This window comes from Cyclopterus lumpus, chromosome 16 (assembly GCF_009769545.1).
Source record: "Cyclopterus lumpus isolate fCycLum1 chromosome 16, fCycLum1.pri, whole genome shotgun sequence".
Lineage (NCBI taxonomy): Eukaryota > Metazoa > Chordata > Actinopteri > Perciformes > Cyclopteridae > Cyclopterus > Cyclopterus lumpus.
In genome coordinates this window covers 1,415,477-1,437,976 of record NC_046981.1, presented here as the reverse complement: position 1 = coordinate 1,437,976, position 22,500 = coordinate 1,415,477, and the positions used below count along the sequence as shown (strand labels likewise).

At 47.2% G+C, this 22,500-nt stretch overlaps 1 protein-coding gene across 1 annotated transcript in view; it reads left to right on the top strand.

The window, feature by feature from the left end:
- Positions 1 to 22,500, top strand: part of si:dkey-22o22.2 (neural-cadherin) — a 92,155-nt gene that overhangs the window by 30,355 nt on the left and 39,300 nt on the right. Inside the window, exons 2-4 of the mRNA XM_034554267.1 lie at positions 13,319 to 13,507; positions 16,480 to 16,723; positions 22,358 to 22,500. The exon at positions 22,358 to 22,500 is cut by the window's right edge and continues 62 nt beyond it. Of these exons, the coding sequence (XP_034410158.1) occupies positions 13,319 to 13,507; positions 16,480 to 16,723; positions 22,358 to 22,500 (576 nt within the window). The remainder of the gene's footprint in view (positions 1 to 13,318; positions 13,508 to 16,479; positions 16,724 to 22,357) is intronic.

The window sequence follows — 22,500 nt, the reverse complement described above, 5'->3', positions numbered from 1 at the left end:
TAAAGCTGCATTCTCTCTCCTGACCACCAGGGGGCGACTCCTCTGGTTGTATAGAAGTCTATGCTTCATGTGTTAAGTGAGCAGGAGCTGAACAGCAGGTTGTAATATCTGAAACACTTAAGTGAGCCATAAAGTGAAGAAGTGACTTTACACTCCTCCTCCTACAGCTCTCCTGTTTCCATCTCACCCTTCTGATGGAATACACTCCGCCTCACTCTGCGCGGCGGCGTTACGATTAGCTTAGCATGAACTCCTACAACGAGGTCATAAGGTCATAATGATCAGCCAGCAGCCGCCCTCGGTTTTGGAAGAGTGGCCGTGTGTGTGTGTGTGTGTATGTGTTTGTGTGTGTATATGTGTGTGTGTGTGTGTGTTTGTGTGTGTATATGTGTGTGTGTGTGTGTGTATGTGTTTGTGTGTGTATATGTGTGTGTGTGTGTGTGTTGTGATAAGTGTGTTCCTGGGTTTATCTACACAATGGAGCAAATCTGAGCCTTTGATCAGCAGAATGAGTCGCCAGATCTGTAGGGTGTGTGTGTGTGTGTGTGTGTGTGTGTGTGTGTGTGGGGGGGGGGGGGGGGGGGGGGGGGCATTGAAGTTTATCACAGAAAGAAAGTGGCTTAACTCTATTCAGTCTGGAATGCTCCAATTGTTGTGCGTGTGTCTGTGTGTGTGTGTCTGTGTGTGTGTGTTTGTGTGTGTGTCTGTGTGTGTGTGTCTGTGTGTGTGTGTCTGTGTGTCTGTGTGTGTGTCTGTGTGTCTGTGTGTGTGTCTGTGTGTGTGTGTGTGTTTTTCACATCATTCTCTATAAAGTTTTCTGTTTGGAAACGCTGACTGAGATCCGCTAACAAAACAAATGGATAACATCTTTTGTAGAACACAGACGGGTAGAACACAGACATGTAGAACACAGACGGGTAGAACACAGACATGTAGAACACAGACGGGTAGAACACAGACATGTAGAACACAGACATGTAGAACACAGACGGGTAGAACACAGATGGGTAGAACACAGATGGGTAGAACACAGACATGTAGAACACAGACGGGTAGAACACAGACGGGTAGAACACAGACATGTAGAACACAGACATGTAGAACACAGGCGGGTAGAACACAGACATGTAGAACACAGACATGTAGAACACAGACGGGTAGAACCCAGGCATGTAGAACACAGCCGGGTAGAACACAGACATGTAGAACACAGACATGTAGAACACAGACGGGTAGAACACAGACATGTAGAACACAGACATGTAGAACACAGACATGTAGAACACAGACGGGTAGAACACAGACATGTAGAACACAGACATGTAGAACACAGACATGTAGAACACAGGCATGTAGAACACAGACGGGTAGAACACAGACATGTAGAACACAGACATGTAGAACACAGACGGGTAGAACACAGACGGGTAGAACACAGACAGGTAGAACACAGACAGGTAGAACACAGACGGGTAGAACACAGGCGGGTAGAACACAGACGGGTAGAACACAGATGGTTAGAACACAGACGGGAAGAACACAGACATGTAGAACACAGATGGGTAGAACACAGATGGGTAGAACACAGACGGAAGAACACAGACATGTAGAACACAGACATGTAGAACACAGACAGGTAGAACACAGACATGTAGAACACAGGCGGGTAGAACACAGACATGTAGAACACAGACATGTAGAACACAGGCGGGTAGAACACAGGCGGGTAGAACACAGACGGGTAGAACACAGATGGTTAGAACACAGACGGGTAGAACACAGACAGGTAGAACACAGACATGTAGAACACAGGCGGGTAGAACACAGGCGGGTAGAACACAGACGGGTAGAACACAGATGGTTAGAACACAGACGGGAAGAACACAGACATGTAGAACACAGATGGGTAGAACACAGATGGGTAGAACACAGACGGGAAGAACACAGACATGTAGAACACAGACATGTAGAACACAGACAGGTAGAACACAGACATGTAGAACACAGGCGGGTAGAACACAGACATGTAGAACACAGACATGTAGAACACAGACGGGTAGAACACAGACGGGTAGAACACAGACAGGTAGAACACAGACAGGTAGAACACAGACGGGTAGAACACAGACATGTAGAACACAGACATGTAGAACACAGGCGGGTAGAACACAGACAGGTAGAACACAGACGGGAAGAACACAGACATGTAGAACACAGACGGGTAGAACACAGGCGGGTAGAACACAGACAGGTAGAACACAGACGGGTAGAACACAGGCGGGTAGAACACAGACGGGTAGAACACAGACATGTAGAACACAGACGGGTAGAACACAGACTTGTAGAACACAGACGGGTAGAACACAGACATGTAGAACACAGACGGGTAGAACACAGACGGGTAGAACACAGACTTGTAGAACACAGACTTGTAGAACACAGACGGGTAGAACACAGACGGGTAGAACACAGACATGTAGAACACAGACATGTAGAACACAGACATGTAGAACACAGACATGTAGAACACAGACGGGTAGAACACAGCCGGGTAGAACACAGACATGTAGAACACAGACGGGTAGAACACAGACGGGTAGAACACAGATGGGTAGAACACAGACAGGTAGAACACAGACATGTAGAACACAGACATGTAGAACACAGACGGGTAGAATACAGACATGTAGAACACAGACGGGTAGAACACAGACATGTAGAACACAGACATGTAGAACACAGGCATGTAGAACACAGCCGGGTAGAACACAGATGGGTAGAACACAGACATGTAGAACACAGCCGGGTAGAACACAGACATGTAGAACACAGACATGTAGAACACAGACATGTAGAACACAGACATGTAGAACACAGACGGGTAGAACACAGACATGTAGAACACAGACGGGTAGAACACAGACATGTAGAACACAGACATGTAGAACACAGACGGGCAGAACACAGCCGGGTAGAACACAGACATGTAGAACACAGACGGGTAGAACACAGACATGTAGAACACAGACATGTAGAACACAGACGGGCAGAACACAGCCGGGTAGAACACAGACATGTAGAACACAGACGGGTAGAACACAGACATGTAGAACACAGACGGGTAGAACACAGACATGTAGAACACAGACGGGTAGAACACAGACATGTAGAACACAGCCGGGTAGAACACAGACATGTAGAACACAGACATGTAGAACACAGCCGGGTAGAACACAGACATGTAGAACACAGACGGGTAGAACACAGACATGTAGAACACAGACATGTAGAACACAGACATGTAGAACACAGCCGGGTAGAACACAGACATGTAGAACACAGCCGGGTAGAACACAGACATGTAGAACACAGACATGTAGAACACAGACATGTAGAACACAGACATGTAGAACACAGACGGGTAGAACACAGACATGTAGAACACAGCCGGGTAGAACACAGACATGTAGAACACAGACGGGTAGAACACAGACATGTAGAACACAGACGGGTAGAACACAGACATGTAGAACACAGACGGGTAGAACACAGACATGTAGAACACAGCCGGGTAGAACACAGACATGTAGAACACAGACATGTAGAACACAGCCGGGTAGAACACAGACATGTAGAACACAGACATGTAGAACACAGACAGGTAGAACACAGACGGGTAGAACACAGACATGTAGAACACAGACGGGTAGAACACAGACATGTAGAACACAGACATGTAGAACACAGGCGGGTAGAACACAGACGGGTAGAACACAGATGGTTAGAACACAGACGGGAAGAACACAGACGGGAAGAACACAGACATGTAGAACACAGACATGTAGAACACAGACATGTAGAACACAGGCGGGTAGAACACAGACGGGTAGAACACAGACATGTAGAACACAGACATGTAGAACACAGACATGTAGAACACAGACAGGTAGAACACAGACGGGTAGAACACAGACATGTAGAACACAGACGGGTAGAACACAGACATGTAGAACACAGACATGTAGAACACAGGCGGGTAGAACACAGACGGGTAGAACACAGATGGTTAGAACACAGACGGGAAGAACACAGACGGGAAGAACACAGACATGTAGAACACAGACATGTAGAACACAGGCGGGTAGAACACAGACAGGTAGAACACAGACGGGTAGAACACAGACATGTAGAACACAGACATGTAGAACACAGACGGGTAGAACACAGACAGGTAGAACACAGACGGGTAGAACACAGACATGTAGAACACAGACGGGAAGAACACAGACATGTAGAACACAGACGGGTAGAACACAGGCGGGTAGAACACAGACAGGTAGAACACAGACGGGTAGAACACAGACATGTAGAACACAGGCGGGTAGAACACAGACAGGTAGAACACAGACGGGAAGAACACAGACATGTAGAACACAGACGGGTAGAACACAGGCGGGTAGAACACAGACAGGTAGAACACAGACGGGTAGAACACAGACGGGTAGAACACAGACGGGTAGAACACAGACTTGTAGAACACAGACGGGTAGAACACAGCCGGGTAGAACACAGATGGGTAGAACACAGACGGGTAGAACACAGACATGTAGAACACAGACATGTAGAACACAGACATGTAGAACACAGACATGTAGAACACAGACGGGTAGAACACAGACATGTGGAAAACAGACATGTAGAACACAGACGGGTAGAACACAGACAGGTAGAACACAGACATGTAGAACACAGACATGTAGAACACAGACATGTAGAACACAGACATGTAGAACACAGACATGTAGAACACAGACAGGTAGAACACAGACGGGTAGAACACAGACATGTAGAACACAGACGGGTAGAACACAGACATGTAGAACACAGACATGTAGAACACAGGCGGGTAGAACACAGACGGGTAGAAACACAGATGGTTTAGAACACAGACGGGAAGAACACAGACGGGAAGAACACAGACATGTAGAACACAGACATGTAGAACACAGGCGGGTAGAACACAGACAGGTAGAACACAGACGGGTAGAACACAGACATGTAGAACACAGACATGTAGAACACAGACGGGTAGAACACAGACAGGTAGAACACAGACGGGTAGAACACAGACATGTAGAACACAGACGGGAAGAACACAGACATGTAGAACACAGACGGGTAGAACACAGGCGGGTAGAACACAGACAGGTAGAACACAGACGGGTAGAACACAGACATGTAGAACACAGGCGGGTAGAACACAGACAGGTAGAACACAGACGGGAAGAACACAGACATGTAGAACACAGACGGGTAGAACACAGGCGGGTAGAACACAGACAGGTAGAACACAGACGGGTAGAACACAGACGGGTAGAACACAGACGGGTAGAACACAGACTTGTAGAACACAGACGGGTAGAACACAGCCGGGTAGAACACAGATGGGTAGAACACAGACGGGTAGAACACAGACATGTAGAACACAGACATGTAGAACACAGACATGTAGAACAAAGACGGGTAGAACACAGACATGTAGAACACAGACGGGTAGAACACAGACATGTGGAAAACAGACATGTAGAACACAGACGGGTAGAACACAGACAGGTAGAACACAGACATGTAGAACACAGACATGTAGAACACAGACATGTAGAACACAGACATGTAGAACACAGGCATGTAGAACACAGACATGTAGAACACAGACATATAGAACACAGACGGGTAGAACACAGACATGTAGAACACAGACATGTAGAACACAGACATGTAGAACACAGGCGGGTAGAACACAGACGGGTAGAACCCTTTGAGGCCCGCGTGGCTCTCAAGCGGACCCATAGTTGTCACATCAATAATCAACGATGCGCCGCATTAAACTTTCAGCGCTTTATTTTTTAATGTCTGACAGAAGTCGTCAGATATTCATAATTCAGACGCTCTCACGCGGATCTTCTTCCTCGGTCGCTCTGACGGATCGGAGACGACTCCCCAAACAAATCTCCCAGGTCTCAGAACACATCCCACATCCTGGTAACGCCCCCCAGAGTCCTCTACCGGGCCTGGAAACCCTGTTCCACTGAAAACCTTCACTTCTTATTCCAACTCAACGTCGCATCTACCGAACCGTCTTAAAAAGTTCTGAAGAATTTAACAACCTTCCAAAGTCTTCTAAAAACCTCCCCAAACCCACGAGGCCTCCCTAAAACCTCCTAAGTCCTTTCCATTACTCAGAACCCCCCCACACCGAGGCTTGGGTTGGACCTGATGAAACCTGCATGAACTTTTAAAAGACCAGGAAGTCCAACATCTCACACCAGAACCATCCAGTCACACAGAAGCATCAACGTTCCCCTTCAAAACTTTCCAAACTCCTCCAGCACCTCAATGTACCCACGAGACCCTTTGACCTCCACGACCTTCTGACGACCTTCTCTAAAACCATCCAAACCCAAACAAAGTATTATGAATCTTCATCATCAAATGCTCCACAACAACCTTGGTTCTGCTCCAGAACCTATTTTCATCTGGTCTGGTCTGCACTAATCTGGTTTAGATAGGTCTCATCTGGTCTAGTCATGGTCCAATCTGCTCTTTTCTGGTCTGATTACATCTGATGGGTCTGATCTCACCTGGTCTCCTCTAGCCTGGTTTGTTCTACTTAGATCTCATCTGGTCCAATCCTGTTTTGGGCTAATCTGTTCTGGTCTGATCTGGTCTGGGTTTTTGTAGTTTGGTTTGTTTGTTTTTTTCGGTTCTCCTCTGATCTAAAGTGGTCTTGTTCTAATCTGTCCTGATCTGGTCTGATCAAGATCTGGTCTAGGTGTAATCCTGTCCAGTCCCAACTCACCTGGTCTGTTTTAGTCTGGTCAAATCAGGTCTCACGTGGTTCAAAGTGGTCTTGTTCTAATCTGTTCCGGTCTGGTCCAAGTCCATTTTATCTGGTCCAGTCTGATTTTGTCTGATTGTTTTTAAGAGTCTTGCACATTCTGGTCTTATGTGGTCTGGTCTGGTCTTATGTGGTCTGGTCTGGTCTTATGTGGTCTGGTCTGGTCTTATGTGGTCTGGTCGGTTCCGGTTCTACTTTATTCAGTGTTGTTTGTTTCTGTTCCTTTTTAACAGATTTACTCTGAAAAGCTCCATTTCTTTTCTTTCCATCGGTTTTTAGTCCTTTCATGTTTCCTCCCTTTCTTCTTCTGGTGAAAGTCTTGCAGAAGCACACACACACACACACACACACACACACACACACACACACACACACACACACACACACACACACACACACATACAGATTAAAACTAACGCCATGAGTTATCAGTAAATCCTGTTCGACCCGTCCGGTTGCTCCACTTCCCATGATGCCTTTCTCCCCCCCAGGACCCCCACCAACAGCTGATCCACAGGCCGGATATTATTGACACAGAGAGGATCAATGACATGGGTGGGGGATTCCTCCATCGGATCCCCCTTCTTGATTGGCCAGATGGGGGGGGGGGGGGGGGGGGGGGAGGCGCTGTATTCCCCTCAGTGGGAAGCGGTGGATCAGCTGTTTGGGGGGGGGGGGGGGGGGGGGGGTTCTGTAAGCGGTGGATCAGCTTCAGTTCTCTGGGAACCAACCGGCGACGGGTGATGCAATGATGTCATCAGTTGGCTTTTTGAGGCCTGGGCGGCCATCTTTAATTGATGTCTTTAAAAGGGTTCTGATCCGGTGGTTCCAACTCCAGATGAAAAGTTACGTAACGTTCACTTCCTGTTGTTTCGAGACTTCCTTCTTGACTTCCTGTTGTTTCGAGACTTCCTTCTTGACTTCCTGTTGTTTTTGAGACTTCCTTCTTGACTTCCTGTTTGACTTCCTGTTGTTTTTGAGACTTCCTTCTTGACTTCCTGTTGTTTCGAGACTTCCTTCTTGACTTCCTGTTGTTTTTGAGACTTCCTTCTTGACTTCCTGTTGTTTTTGAGACTTCCTTCTTGACTTCCTGTTGACTTCCTGTTGTTTTTGAGACTTCCTTCTTGACTTCCTGTTGTTTCGAGACTTCCTTCTTGATTTCCTGTTGTTTTTGAGACTTCCTTCTTGACTTCCTGTTGTTTCGAGACTTCCTTCTTGACTTCCTGTTGTTTCGAGACTTCCTTCTTGACTTCCTGTTGTTTCGAGACTTCCTTCTTGACTTCCTGTTGTTTTTGAGACTTCCTTCTTGACTTCCTGTTGTTTTTGAGACTTCCTTCTTGACTTCCTGTTGACTTCCTGTTGTTTTTGAGACTTCCTTCTTGACTTCCTGTTGTTTCGAGACTTCCTTCTTGACTTCCTGTTGTTTCGAGACTTCCTTCTTGACTTCCTGTTGTTTTTGAGACTTCCTTCTTGACTTCCTGTTGTTTTTGAGATTTCCTTCTTGATTTAAGGTGAATTACAGAACATTATTTCACGTAAAGATACGAATGCTTTAATATTTTCACTCTATTTTCACTTCCATGTTCTGTTTCCTCCTCCTCCTCCTCCTCCTCCTCCTCCTCCTCCTGCTCCTTCTCCTCTTCCTCCTCTTCCTGCTCCTCTTCCTCCTCCTTCTCTTTCACCTCCTCCTCGTCTTCCTCCTCTTCCTCCTCTTCCTTTTCCTGCTCCTCTTCCTCCTCCTTCTCTTTCACCTCCTCCTCCTCTTCCTCCTCTTCCTCCTCCTCCTCGTCTTCCTCCTCCTCCTCCTCGTCTTCCTCCTCCTCCTCCTCCTCTTTGACCACACAATCAAACCTTAATTGAGTTTCCGTGTTGCTATTTTGCTCCTGAGAGTCCACGACGACTTATAGTGGACGCACGCGCAGACACACACACGCACACACACACACACGCACACACACACACACACACGCACACACACACACACACGCACACACACACACGCACACACACACACGCACACACACACGCACACACACACACACACACACACACACACGCACTGTCTGTCTCTCTCTCTCTTTCATCAGCACTGAAAAATGGGGATTAATTAACTGTGTGCCCGCAGGACTTGGTGTGTGTGTGTGTGTGTGTGTGTGTCTGTGTGTGTGTGTGTGTCTGTGTGTGTGTGTGTGTGTGTGTGTGTGTGTCTGTGTGTGTGTGTGTGTGTGTGTGTAAAGTAGGCCAGTCTATAAGGTGGTTCATTAGGATGCAGCAGGCCTCTGTCCGCTGGCTCCCAGGGACCAGATGGAGGTCCAGGTCCAGACTGAAGTCGGTTAGTTTTGGGGTGTTTTGTTTCCTCTCACATGTTTCTTTGATTTTCTCTGTCATATAAAGTTCTGCTGCTCTAAACAGAACCCTGATGACTAGAACTAGAACACGTCTTTAGTGCAGAATATTATTATGGCATTTCACTGAGGAGCTCAGGATGAAATGTTTGTGACACACGATGCGTTCAAGGACTGTGGGAGAGATGATTCTCTGAAGATAATGTTTTTTTTCTGGCTTATGTTTACAGCAAACATGCTTTTAGCTTTTGGGTTCAGAGTCCATCAATTCAGTTAACTCATCCGTAACACAACATATTTTAGGATTTCACCTTCATGTTTTTATTGTTTACTTCGTTTTATCTAGTTTTAATTCACTGGATTCATATCTTGACTAATAAGAGCAAATAGTAAAAAAAGATGTTAAGTCAATGTTTTTGTTTAGTCTGAATCCCTATTTCATAAATATATATATATTCATATATTTATATATTTATATATATATATATATTTATATATATATATATATATATATATATATTTATATATATATATATATTAATATATATATATATATATATATATCGCTCGCACACACGTGGAAACACAAAGTCTGAGTGCTCTCTCATGTCACAGAGACACGTTGTCTCGGCAACCGGTCTCACAGGAACACCTGCACCCTGTCAATCACACACAAACACACACACACACACACACACACACACACACACACACACACACACACACACACACACACACACTTCAGGGTTAAAGGGGATCAAGGGGTCTTTCTACTCTCTGCTTCTTTTGTCTGAACTCTTCTGATTCGACTTTCTTGTTTCAATCAAGCTGGAACCGGCCGTTAGCTGAAACCGAACGTTAGCTGGAACCGGCCGTTAGCTGAAACCGAACGTTAGCTGGAACCGAACGTTAGCTGGAACCGGCCGTTAGCTGAAACCGAACGTTAGCTGGATCCGACCGTTAGCTGGAACCGACCGTTAGCTGGAACCGACCGTTAGCTGGATCCGACCGTTAGCTGGATCCGACCGTTAGCTGGAACAGGCCGTTAGCTGGAACCGACCGTTAGCTGGAACCGGCCTTTAGCCGTTGGGACCGGTCGTTAGCCGTGGTTGTGGAGGCGAGGAGGAGGAAGCTTAGTAATTTAGTAGCTTATTAGCTTAGGAGCTTAGTAAATAAGTAGCTTAGTAGCTTAGTAACTTAGTAGCATAGTAACTTAGTATCTTAGTAGCTTAGTAGCATAGTAACTTAGTAAATAAGTAGCTTAGTAACTTAGTAACTTAGTATCATAGTAGCTTAGTAGCTTAGTAACTTAGTAGCTTAGTAGCTTAGTAGCTTAGTAAATAAGTAGCTTAGTAGCTTAGTAACTTAGTAGCTTAGTAAATAAATGAATGAATTGGAGTTGTTGGCTTACAGGACTATTTGTTGTTCTCGCCACTTCCTGTTTGACTGGCCCGCCGAGAGCCTCGTACATAACGTGATTGATCGCCGCCACAGAATCAGGCCAAGCTCGTCAGGAAAGAAGCACAGAGGCTCAAACCACCTGAAGCTGCACAGAGAAACGGAGCAGTGACAGCAGTTCATGAGGGAGTTCAACATGCAGACGGAAACTTCAGCCGCGCTTCAAGGAGCTAACGCGTCCTTCCCCCGGAAGGAAGTGACGCTCGGCGTTCAGCTTTTCCCCTTCGTCCTCTTCCACTCCTCTTCCTCGCTGCAGGCCCTCTGAGGTTTCGGTGTGCCTTTGTTTGGTTCATCGGGGATCGGTTCACCGCTTCAGGCGGCGAGGAGCGTCTCCCTTAGCCGAGGAGGCCGAGTGGAAGGATATGAGTGAAGGCTGAACCGTGAGGAGGCCGAGTGGAAGGATATGAGTGAAGGCTGAACCGTGAGGAGGCCGAGTGGAAGGATACGAGTGAAGGCTGAAGACACATGTGTGACCTCTCCTCTCCTCATCCTCGTCCTCCTCGTCCTCCTCTTCCTCTTCCTCCCTCGTCCTCCTCCTCGTCCTCCTCTTCCTCCTCCTCTTCCTCTTCCTCCCTCGTCCTCCTCCTCGTCCTCCTCTTCCTCGTCCTCCCTCGTCCTCCTCCTCCTCGTCCTCCTCTTCCTCCCTCGTCCTCCTCCCTCGTCCTCGTCCTCCTCCTCCTCCTCCTCCTCTTCCTCCTCCTCTTCCTCCTCCTCCCTCGTCCTCCTCCCTCGTCCTCCTCCTCGTCCTCCTCTTCCTCGTCCTCCCTCGTCCTCCTCCTCCTCGTCCTCCTCTTCCTCCCTCGTCCTCCTCCCTCGTCCTCCTCCTCGTCCTCCTCTTCCTCGTCCTCCCTCGTCCTCGTCCTCCTCGTCCTCCTCTTCCTCCCTCGTCCTCCTCCTCGTCCTCCTCCTCCTCCCCCCTTCCTCTCATGTGAGGCGTTGATGTTCATCGGGATAACGAGACGCATTTCATTTCATACGTGAAGCTTCAGACGAGGAGATTTGATTATTCTGGATTTTATGAGCTGAAGACGGAAGAAGAGGAGCAGCGAGCTGGAAAGCTTCTCCTTCATCACCCCCTCCTCCTCCTCCTCCTCCTCCTCCTCCTCCTCTTCTTCTTCTTCTTCTTCTTCTACTTCTTCTTGCCTTTGTGTTTTTAAAGGTCAACCTCTTTGTTTTCTCCTGACACTCTTTTTACACGTCACCCTCTCCTCTTCCTCCATACTCTCATTTCTCCCTCTTTCTCCTCCTCCTCCTCCTCTTAAATTCTTGTTTTCAAAGGCCTTTTTATTCGTTACTTCCCTCCACCTCCTTACTCTCTTTTCCCCTCGCTCTTTCATCCTCCTCCCCTTCCTCCATCACTTTTCCTTCTACATCCTCCCAATACTCCTCTCCTTCCTGTCCTCTTTCTCCTCCTCTTATCTTAATTTGTGTTTTTAGAGGTCAACCTCTTTGCTTCTCCTTTATCTCTTTTCCTCCATCTCTATTTCTTCTCTTCCATGTGCTCCTCTTCCTCCTCTTCCTCCTCCTCTCCTCCCCTTCTCCTGCTCTCAGTGTGTTGACAGACCTTCAGAGACGATATAAAAAGAGACTCAGACACTGTTGTGTTCTCACCTCCTCCTCCTCCTCCTCCTCATCTTGTCTCTCTCTCTGAAGTGAACTCCTCTCTCTTGTTCTTGTTGTCTCTTCTCGCCGTGAAACAAAAACAACAGCGACCTTCAAACCCAACAAATCCCTCCTCAGAAGCCGACGACTCGGAGAAGAAAGACGTGAAGAAGAAAAGACGAAGAGGAAGAAGAAGAGGAACACATGTGTATTTCTGACTGGGCGAACGGGAGTTCCTCTGAAAGTGTTGTTGTTTTATTTTGGAGGAGCTGCTCGGCTTCCTCTCCTCGCCGTCTCGTCGAGATGAAAAGACGAGAAACTAAAAACACGGCGCGCTGGTTGTTGTTGTTTTTATACACTTCTTCTTCTCAGAGACGTCTTTCATGCTGCTGCGCTAGCTTAGCTAACGAGCTGTGTGGCGAGAAAAAAGGAGGCAGCTAACGAACCAACGGAATGAAGCCGCAACCAAAGTACACAAAACAACAGCAATAAAAATAGATACAGAAAAACACTAAATATTGGCTTAAAACGACGATAACAATTCACCAATGTGACCTTGAGAATGGTTCCATCCAGTGTTGCGTTAGCATGGTTCCATCCAGTGTTGCGTTAGCATGGTTCCTCCAGTGTTGCGTTAGCATGGTTCCTTCCAGTGTTGCGTTAGCATGGTTCCATCCAGTGTTGCGTTAGCATGGTTCCTTCCAGTGTTGCGTTAGCATGGTTCCTTCCAGTGTTGCGTTAGCATGGTTCCTTCCAGTGTAGCGTTAGCATGGTTCCATCCAGTGTTGCGTTAGCATGGTTCCATCCAGTGTTGCGTTAGCATGGTTCCTTCCAGTGTAGCGTTAGCAGCCGCTGGGTGTTCTGGTTGGTTTGGTTCACCACCTCATTGTTTTCTACTCTTTGACAGGACGGATGTCTCCGCGTTTAAAGCTTTGTTTTTTGTTATTTTCCGACTGAACACGTGTTTAAATAATGAAGTCACTGCTGTCCTTCATGTTTCTCTCTCCCCCTGCAGGTGAGGAGTGGTACCTGTGCAGGTTGACTCTGAGCACGTCCAGCCAGGCCGACCTGCAGTGGGCCATGTTCCCCTCGCCGTACCTGGGCGCCGTGGGTCCCGACGCCGCGGCCGGCTCCGTAGTCTACCGACTGTCGGCACGGCAACGAGACGGGACGATCGGACAAACACAGTTCCTCCTGCTGGACAGTGAGTACACTGTTTATACTTACATCCTACTTTTAAGAACACCATACTTTGGCCGTCGCCATTTTTGTTCTTTGCAACCAGTGAACAGGAAGTGACCATATCTGGACTGAGGAGTCACGTGGAGCCCCCTGGTGGTCAGGAGAGAGAATGCAGCTTTAACACATGAAGCATAGACTTCTATACAACCAGAGGAGTCGCCCCCCTGGTGGTCAGGAGAGAGAATGCAGCTTTAACACATGAAGCATAGACTTCTATACAACCAGAGGAGTCGCCCCCTGGTGGTCAGGAGAGAGAATGCAGCTTTAACACATGAAGCATAGACTTCTATACAACCAGAGGAGTCGCCCCCTGGTGGTCAGGAGAGAGAATGCAGCTTTAACACATGAAGCATAGACTTCTATACAACCAGAGGAGTGGCCCCCTGGTGGTCAGGAGAGAGAATGCAGCTTTAACACATGAAGCATAGACTTCTATACAACCAGAGGAGTGGCCCCCTGGTGGTCAGGAGAGAGAATGCAGCTTTAACACATGAAGCATAGACTTCTATACAACCAGAGGAGTCGCCCCCTGGTGGTCAGGAGAGAGAATGCAGCTTTAACACATGAAGCATAGACTTCTATACAACCAGAGGAGTGGCCCCCTGGTGGTCAGGAGAGAGAATGCAGCTTTAACACATGAAGCATAGACGCATAGACTTCTATACAACCAGAGGAGTCACCCCCTGGTGGTCAGGAGAGAGAATGCAGCTTTAACACATGAAGCATAGACTTCTATACAACCAGAGGAGTCACCCCCTGGTGGTCAGGAGAGAGAATGCAGCTACAACACATGAAACATAGACTTCTATACAACCAGAGGAGTCACCCCCTGGTGGTCAGGAGAGAGAATGCAGCTTTAATACATGAAGCATAGACTTCTATACAACCAGAGGAGTCACCCCCTGGTGGTCAGGAGAGAGAATGCAGCTACAACACATAGACTTCCCTTTAAAATAAGTTACAATTCAAGGAGGAAAGATTGTTGTTTCCAGACCTTGTTCAGGGTGTAAATAAACCTCTGTAATGATGTTTGTTGTGGCTGTAAACACCTCCTTCATCTATTTTCTCATCTCCCTCGTATCTGTCATCAGGCTCTCTGTGACAAAACCTGTTTTGTTCAAAGGAGCGATTTATAAATAAAAACTTGACTTGTTGATTTTCAATTACCGTCAAGTGTGAGAAGGAGAGAAGAAGAAAAATAAATAAATAAACATAAGCGGCACGGAGCTGCTCTGGTAATCGCTCCCTGGGGCAAAGAAAGCTCCCGATTGGGAATAATAGGGAAGTCTCTGGAGAGGCTGGGGGGGGGGGGGGGGTATTTTGAGAGCTAATTTCCAATGCTGTCACATTAAGAGCCTCTGACTTCCCTTTGGCGTAATGTGACTACATGTGTACCCACCAATAATCCAATAATTTACATTAAAATGCCTTTTATTATCATGCCAATGTGGGATAGTGTTCACGGCGTGTGCGAAGCCAATTAGCAGCTTTAACGTGATTTCACTCACTTTTAATATCTTAAGTTTACAGCAGAGGAGAAGTGCTTCTTTCAAAAAGAAGTGTGTGCATTCATACATTTATACACATTTATTAATAAAAACTATATATTATGATGTAAATGACAGTATTTCCTGATTCTTGCAGTGAAACAAAGAGATATCATAAATGTAAAAACCTTATAAGTGTCTTAATGTCAGTATCTATTCACCTGTCGTGTCACCTCTAATGCTAAGCTAAGCTAACTCTTCACACTTCTGTCTGAAATAAAGGAAGTGAATGACCATTAAACCGACCAATCAGAGCCTTTCGCTCTGGAAACAAACAGGAAGTAGTTCAGCGAGATGATCTCCATAAATAAAGGAGATGATTGACAGGTTGGATGCAGCTGCTGCTGGTTGACCAGCTGGGGATGCTGCTCCTCCTTTACTCCTCTTTTTTCCTCTCCTCCGTCCTTACTTCCTTCCCTACGTCGCTCCCTCTTCTTTTAATCATTTTCTTCCTTCACGTCTTTTCTCTGCATCTCAGGTGGCGTGGGTTAAAACAGATAAATAAAAGAACTTGCACTCTGCTTCTTGGTCTTCAAAGACTGTTACCCAGCTCACACACACACACACACACACACACACACACACACACACACACACACACACACAGCAGCCCTCCAGCTTATTTGGGTGTTGGTAAGCAGAACCGACCATAAGCTGCATAACATCACTTTAGGTAAAGGTCGCCTCTCATGAAGTCTATGCTTCATGTGTTAAAGCTGCATTCTCTCTCCTGACCACCAGGGGGCGACTCCTCTGGTTGTATAGAAGTCTATGCTTCATGTGTTAAAGCTGCATTCTCTCTCCTGACCACCAGGGGGCGACTCCTCTGGTTGTATAGAAGTCTATGCTTCATTGTGTTAAAGCTGCATTCTCTCTCCTGACCACCAGGGGGCGACTCCTCTGGTTGTATAGAAGTCTATGCTTCATGTGTTAAAGCTGCATTCTCTCTCCTGACCACCAGGGGGCAACTCCTCTGGTTGTATAGAAGTCTATGCTTCATGTGTTAAAGCTGCATTCTCTCTCCTGACCACCAGGGGGCGACTCCTCTGGTTGTATAGAAGTCTATGCTTCATGTGTTAAAGCTGCATTCTCTCTCCTGACCACCAGGGGGCGACTCCTCTGGTTGTATAGAAGTCTATGCTTAGAGTCAAACAGACCGTAAAGCAGAGTATGCTTTAGGGCGGGGCTACAAGGTGATTGACAGGTCGACCACACAGGCGTCTCTACGTCACTCCTAATATGGGCACTTCCTGTTCACTGGTTTCAAAAAAACAAAATGGCGACGACCAACATCTCAGAACGAAAGTCCTCAAAATGTCCACAAACCAAAACACGGTTCATGTTTCTGGTTCACGAGCGTCTCCTCCGTCTCGCCTCGCTCGCCCAGGTGGGGAGGAGCGCTTCGAGGTGGACCGTCGCTTCGAGGTGGACCGTCGCTCCGGCGACATCAGGACCACAGGGCGACCTCTGACCCCCAGCACGGAGTACCTTCTGCGGGTGCAGGCGATGGACGGGAGCGGACGGCGAGGCCCCGTGGCCACGGTGGCCGTGCTGGCCGGCGCCCGGCCGCCGCAGTTCACCAACGCCTCCTACGGCGTGAACGTGCCGGAGGACACGCCCGCCAGACAACCGTGAGTCAGCTCGGTGGAAATACAAAATACACATTTAAATGAAAAGTTATTTAAACCATCGTCTTGGTGATTGTTGCGCAACAATACAATACATTACATTACATTACATTACATTACATTACATTACATTTAGCTGACGCTTTTATCCAAAGCGACTTACAATAAGTGCATTAAACCATGAGTCCAAACTCAGAACAACAAGAATCAAGCAAGTACAATTTCTTCAATAAAGTTAAACTACAAAGTGCTATCAGGTTAGACCATGTCCTGGGTGTGAGGTTAGACCATGTCCTGGGTGTGAGGTTAGACCATGTCCTGGGTGTGAGGTTAGACCATGTCCTGGATGTGAGGTTAGACCATGTCCTGGATGTGAGGTTAGACCATGTCCTGGGTGTGAGGTTAGACCATGTCCTGGGTGTGAGGTTAGACCATGTCCTGGGTGTGAGGTTAGACCATGTCCTGGATGTGAGGTTAGACCATGTCCTGGTAACCAGTGAAGGGAGCAGAGGATTGTGGGTAAATTTCTGGAGGTTGAAGACCAGTCGAGCAGCTGCATTCTGGATGAGCTGTAGAGGTCGAATGACATTAGCAGGTAGACCTGAAGGAGGAGTTACAGTAGTCTAGACGAGAGATGATCAGAGCCTGGACCAGGACCTGGACCAGGACCTGGATCGGAACCTGGACCACCTTCTGAGTGAGAAGAGTGAGAGTAGCAGGAAGACAGGAAGAGTAGCAGGAAGACAGGAAGAGTAACAGGAAGACAGGAAGAGTAGCAGGAAGACAGGAAGAGTAACAGGAAGACAGGAAGAGTAGCAGGAAGACAGGAAGAGTAGCAGGAAGACAGGAAGAGTAACAGGAAGACAGGAAGAGTAGCAGGAAGACAGGAAGAGTAACAGGAAGACAGGAAGAGTAGCAGGAAGACAGGAGAGTAGCAGGAAGACAGGAAGAGTAGCAGGAAGACAGGAAGAGTAGCAGGAAGACAGGAAGAGTAGCAGGAAGACAGGAAGAGTAGCAGGAAGAGTAGCAGGAAGACAGGAAGAGTAACAGGAAGACAGGAAGAGTAGCAGGAAGACAGGAAGAGTAGCAGGAAGACAGTAAGAGTAGCAGGAAGACAGGAAGAGTAGCAGGAAGACAGGAAGAGTAGCAGGAAGACAGTAAGAGTAGCAGGAAGACAGGAAGAGTAGCAGGAAGACAGGAAGAGTAGCAGGAAGACAGGAAGAGTAACAGGAAGACAGGAAGAGTAGCAGGAAGAGTAGCAGGAAGACAGGAAGAGTAACAGGAAGACAGGAAGAGTAGCAGGAAGACAGGAAGAGTAGCAGGAAGACAGTAAGAGTAGCAGGAAGACAGGAAGAGTAGCAGGAAGACAGGAAGAGTAACAGGAAGACAGGAAGAGTAGCAGGAAGACAGGAAGAGTAACAGGAAGACAGGAAGAGTAGCAGGAAGACAGGAAGAGTAACAGGAAGACAGGAAGAGTAGCAGGAAGACAGGAAGAGTAACAGGAAGACAGGAAGAGTAACAGGAAGACAGTAAGAGTAACAGGAAGACAGGAAGAGTAGCAGGAAGACAGTAAGAGCAGCAGGAAGACAGGAAGAGTAGCAGGAAGACAGGAAGAGTAGCAGGAAGACAGGAAGAGTAGCAGGAAGACAGGAAGAGTAGCAGGAAGAGTAGCAGGAAGACAGGAAGAGTAACAGGAAGACAGGAAGAGTAACAGGAAGACAGGAAGAGTAGCAGGAAGACAGGAAGAGTAACAGGAAGACAGGAAGAGTAGCAGGAAGACAGGAAGAGTAGCAGGAAGACAGTAAGAGCAGCAGGAAGACAGGAAGAGTAGCAGGAAGACAGGAAGAGTAGCAGGAAGACAGGAAGAGTAGCAGGAAGACAGTAAGAGCAGCAGGAAGACAGGAAGAGTAACAGGAAGACAGGAAGAGTAGCAGGAAGACAGGAAGAGTAACAGGAAGACAGGAAGAGTAACAGGAAGACAGGAAGAGTAGCAGGAAGACAGGAAGAGTAACAGGAAGACAGGAAGAGTAGCAGGAAGACAGTAAGAGTAGCAGGAAGACAGGAAGAGTAGCAGGAAGACAGGAAGAGTAGCAGGAAGACAGGAAGAGTAACAGGAAGACAGGAAGAGTAACAGGAAGACAGGAAGAGTAGCAGGAAGACAGTAAGAGTAGCAGGAAGACAGGAAGAGTAGCAGGAAGACAGGAAGAGTAGCAGGAAGACAGGAAGAGTAGCAGGAAGACAGTAAGAGTAGCAGGAAGACAGGAAGAGTAGCAGGAAGAGTAGCAGGAAGACAGGAAGAGTAGCAGGAAGACAGTAAGAGTAGCAGGAAGACAGGAAGAGTAGCAGGAAGAGTAGCAGGAAGACAGGAAGAGTAGCAGGAAGACAGGAAGAGTAGCAGGAAGAGTAGCAGGAAGACAGGAAGACAGGAAGAGTAACAGGAAGACAGTAAGAGTAGCAGGAAGACAGGAAGAGTAGCAGGAAGAGTAGCAGGAAGACAGGAAGAGTAGCAGGAAGACGGGAAGAGTAGCAGGAAGACAGGAAGAGTAGCAGGAAGACAGGAAGAGTAGCAGGAAGACAGGAAGAGTAGCAGGAAGACAGGAAGAGTAGCAGGAAGACGGGAAGAGTAGCAGGAAGACAGGAAGAGTAGCAGGAAGACAGGAAGAGTAGCAGGAAGACAGGAAGAGTAGCAGGAAGACGGGAAGAGTAGCAGGAAGACGGGAAGAGTAGCAGGAAGACAGGAAGAGTAGCAGGAAGACAGGAAGAGTAGCAGGAAGACAGGAAGAGTAGCAGGAAGACGGGAAGAGTAGCAGGAAGACAGTAAGAGTAGCAGGAAGACAGGAAGAGTAGCAGGAAGAGTAGCAGGAAGACAGGAAGAGTAACAGGAAGACAGGAAGAGTAGCAGGAAGACAGGAAGAGTAGCAGGAAGACAGGAAGAGTAGCAGGAAGAGTAGCAGGAAGACAGGAAGAGTAACAGGAAGACAGGAAGAGTAGCAGGAAGACGGGAAGAGTAGCAGGAAGACAGGAAGAGTAGCAGGAAGACAGGAAGAGTAGCAGGAAGACAGGAAGAGTAGCAGGAAGACAGGAAGAGTAACAGGAAGACGGGAAGAGTAGCAGGAAGACAGTAAGAGTAGCAGGAAGACAGGAAGAGTAGCAGGAAGAGTAGCAGGAAGACAGGAAGAGTAACAGGAAGACAGGAAGAGTAGCAGGAAGACGGGAAGAGTAGCAGGAAGACAGGAAGAGTAGCAGGAAGACAGGAAGAGTAGCAGGAAGACAGGAAGAGTAACAGGAAGACAGGAAGAGTAGCAGGAAGACAGGAAGAGTAGCAGGAAGACAGGAAGAGTAACAGGAAGACAGGAAGAGTAACAGGAAGACAGGAAGAGTAGCAGGAAGACAGGAAGAGTAGCAGGAAGACAGTAAGAGTAGCAGGAAGACAGGAAGAGTAACAGGAAGACAGGAAGAGTAGCAGGAAGACAGGAAGAGTAGCAGGAAGACAGGAAGAGTAGCAGGAAGACAGGAAGAGTAGCAGGAAGACAGGAAGAGTAGCAGGAAGAGTAGCAGGAAGACAGGAAGAGTAACAGGAAGACAGGAAGAGTAGCAGGAAGACAGTAAGAGTAACAGGAAGACAGGAAGAGTAACAGGAAGACAGGAAGAGTAGCAGGAAGACAGGAAGAGTAACAGGAAGACAGGAAGAGTAGCAGGAAGACAGGAAGAGTAACAGGAAGACAGGAAGAGTAGCAGGAAGACAGGAAGAGTAGCAGGAAGACAGTAAGAGCAGCAGGAAGACAGGAAGAGTAGCAGGAAGACAGGAAGAGTAGCAGGAAGACAGGAAGAGTAGCAGGAAGACAGTAAGAGCAGCAGGAAGACAGGAAGAGTAACAGGAAGACAGGAAGAGTAGCAGGAAGACAGGAAGAGTAACAGGAAGACAGGAAGAGTAACAGGAAGACAGGAAGAGTAGCAGGAAGACAGGAAGAGTAACAGGAAGACAGGAAGAGTAGCAGGAAGACAGTAAGAGTAGCAGGAAGACAGGAAGAGTATCAGGAAGACAGGAAGAGTAGCAGGAAGACAGGAAGAGTAACAGGAAGACAGGAAGAGTAACAGGAAGACAGGAAGAGTAGCAGGAAGACAGTAAGAGTAGCAGGAAGACAGGAAGAGTAGCAGGAAGACAGGAAGAGTAGCAGGAAGACAGGAAGAGTAGCAGGAAGACAGTAAGAGTAGCAGGAAGACAGGAAGAGTAGCAGGAAGACAGGAAGAGTAGCAGGAAGACAGGAAGAGTAGCAGGAAGACAGTAAGAGTAGCAGGAAGACAGGAAGAGTAGCAGGAAGACAGGAAGAGTAGCAGGAAGAGTAGCAGGAAGACAGGAAGAGTAGCAGGAAGACAGTAAGAGTAGCAGGAAGACAGGAAGAGTAGCAGGAAGACAGGAAGAGTAGCAGGAAGACAGGAAGAGTAGCAGGAAGACAGGAAGAGTAACAGGAAGACAGGAAGTGTGTGTGTGTGTGTCTGTGTGTGTGTGTGTGTCTGTGTGTGTGTGTCTGTGTGTGTGTGTGTGTGTGTGTGTGTGTGTGCACGGCCAGCTCCTTGGCTTTGCATGTCATGTGATGAAAAGATGAGCCCTGTAGAGCGAGACAAAAGAAGAAGAAGAAGAAGAAGAAGAAGGGAGTAGAGGGTAGAGGAGGAGGAGGAGGAGGAGGAGCCAGATGTATGAGTGTGGCCTGAGGCGGAGAATTTGAAAGTGTAGCAAATTCAAATATTTATTTAAAGCGAGGTCTGGATAAACATGAAGGTGTGTGTGTGTGTGTATGTGTGTGTGTGTGTGTGTGTGTGTGTGTGGATCCCTCAGGGGTGCTGGCGCAAATCACATTGTATTAATATCCAAGTACCCATGCCACCCTGTGAGCAGCGTGTGTGTGTGTGTGTGTGTGTGTGTGTGTGTGTGTGTGTGTGTAATTGATTGGCCATGTGATGGTTTGCGAGTGCACAATAATCCACGAAGGCAGCAGACCTGGGGTCAGATCCGTCCTGGTTCATGGGTCCATAATTAGCTGTAACTGGTCCAAATGAGCCTTAAGTTTTATTAAGCCCTTTAATAAAACTCTTTAGAGACTTTATATTTATCTTCCATAACTCTACTTTCATTACTGGATGGTCGCGGCTAAACTATTTTATTAGATGTATATTTTTAAGTCGGCCCTTTTTTAACCCGTTAATACGCATAGACAGACACATTATTATTATTATTATTGTTATTATAATTATTATCATTATAATTATTATAATTATTATAATTATTATTATTATAGTTATTATAATTATAATAATTATCATTATTATTATTATTTTAATTATCATTATTATTATCAATATTATTTTTATTATTATTATTATTATCATCACCCTGTAGTGTTTGTTTTGTAGCGAGTGTTTCAACGGTTTAGCTAGCTAACGTTAGCTACCAAGAGATAGCGAAAACCGCAAAACACGACAACACGACCAACGGCCGAGAAGATGTGGCTGGTTGTTTATCACTGTGTGTTTGTTGTTGTTTTTATGAACGCTAGTTAGCTTTTTAGCTCAATGCTACTTTGGCTCTGAGGTCGTGGACCCGTAAGCCTCCCGTCTCCGCCCCTCTGCCCCCCGCAGCGTCTCCGTGCTGCAGGCCGTGTCCTTCCAGAGCGGCCGGCTGTCCTACGAGCTGCTGGTGAACCCGGGGAACCTGTTCAGCATCGACCAGGAGAGCGGCGCCCTCAGCCTCACCAGGACCGTGGACTACGAGAGCGGAAACA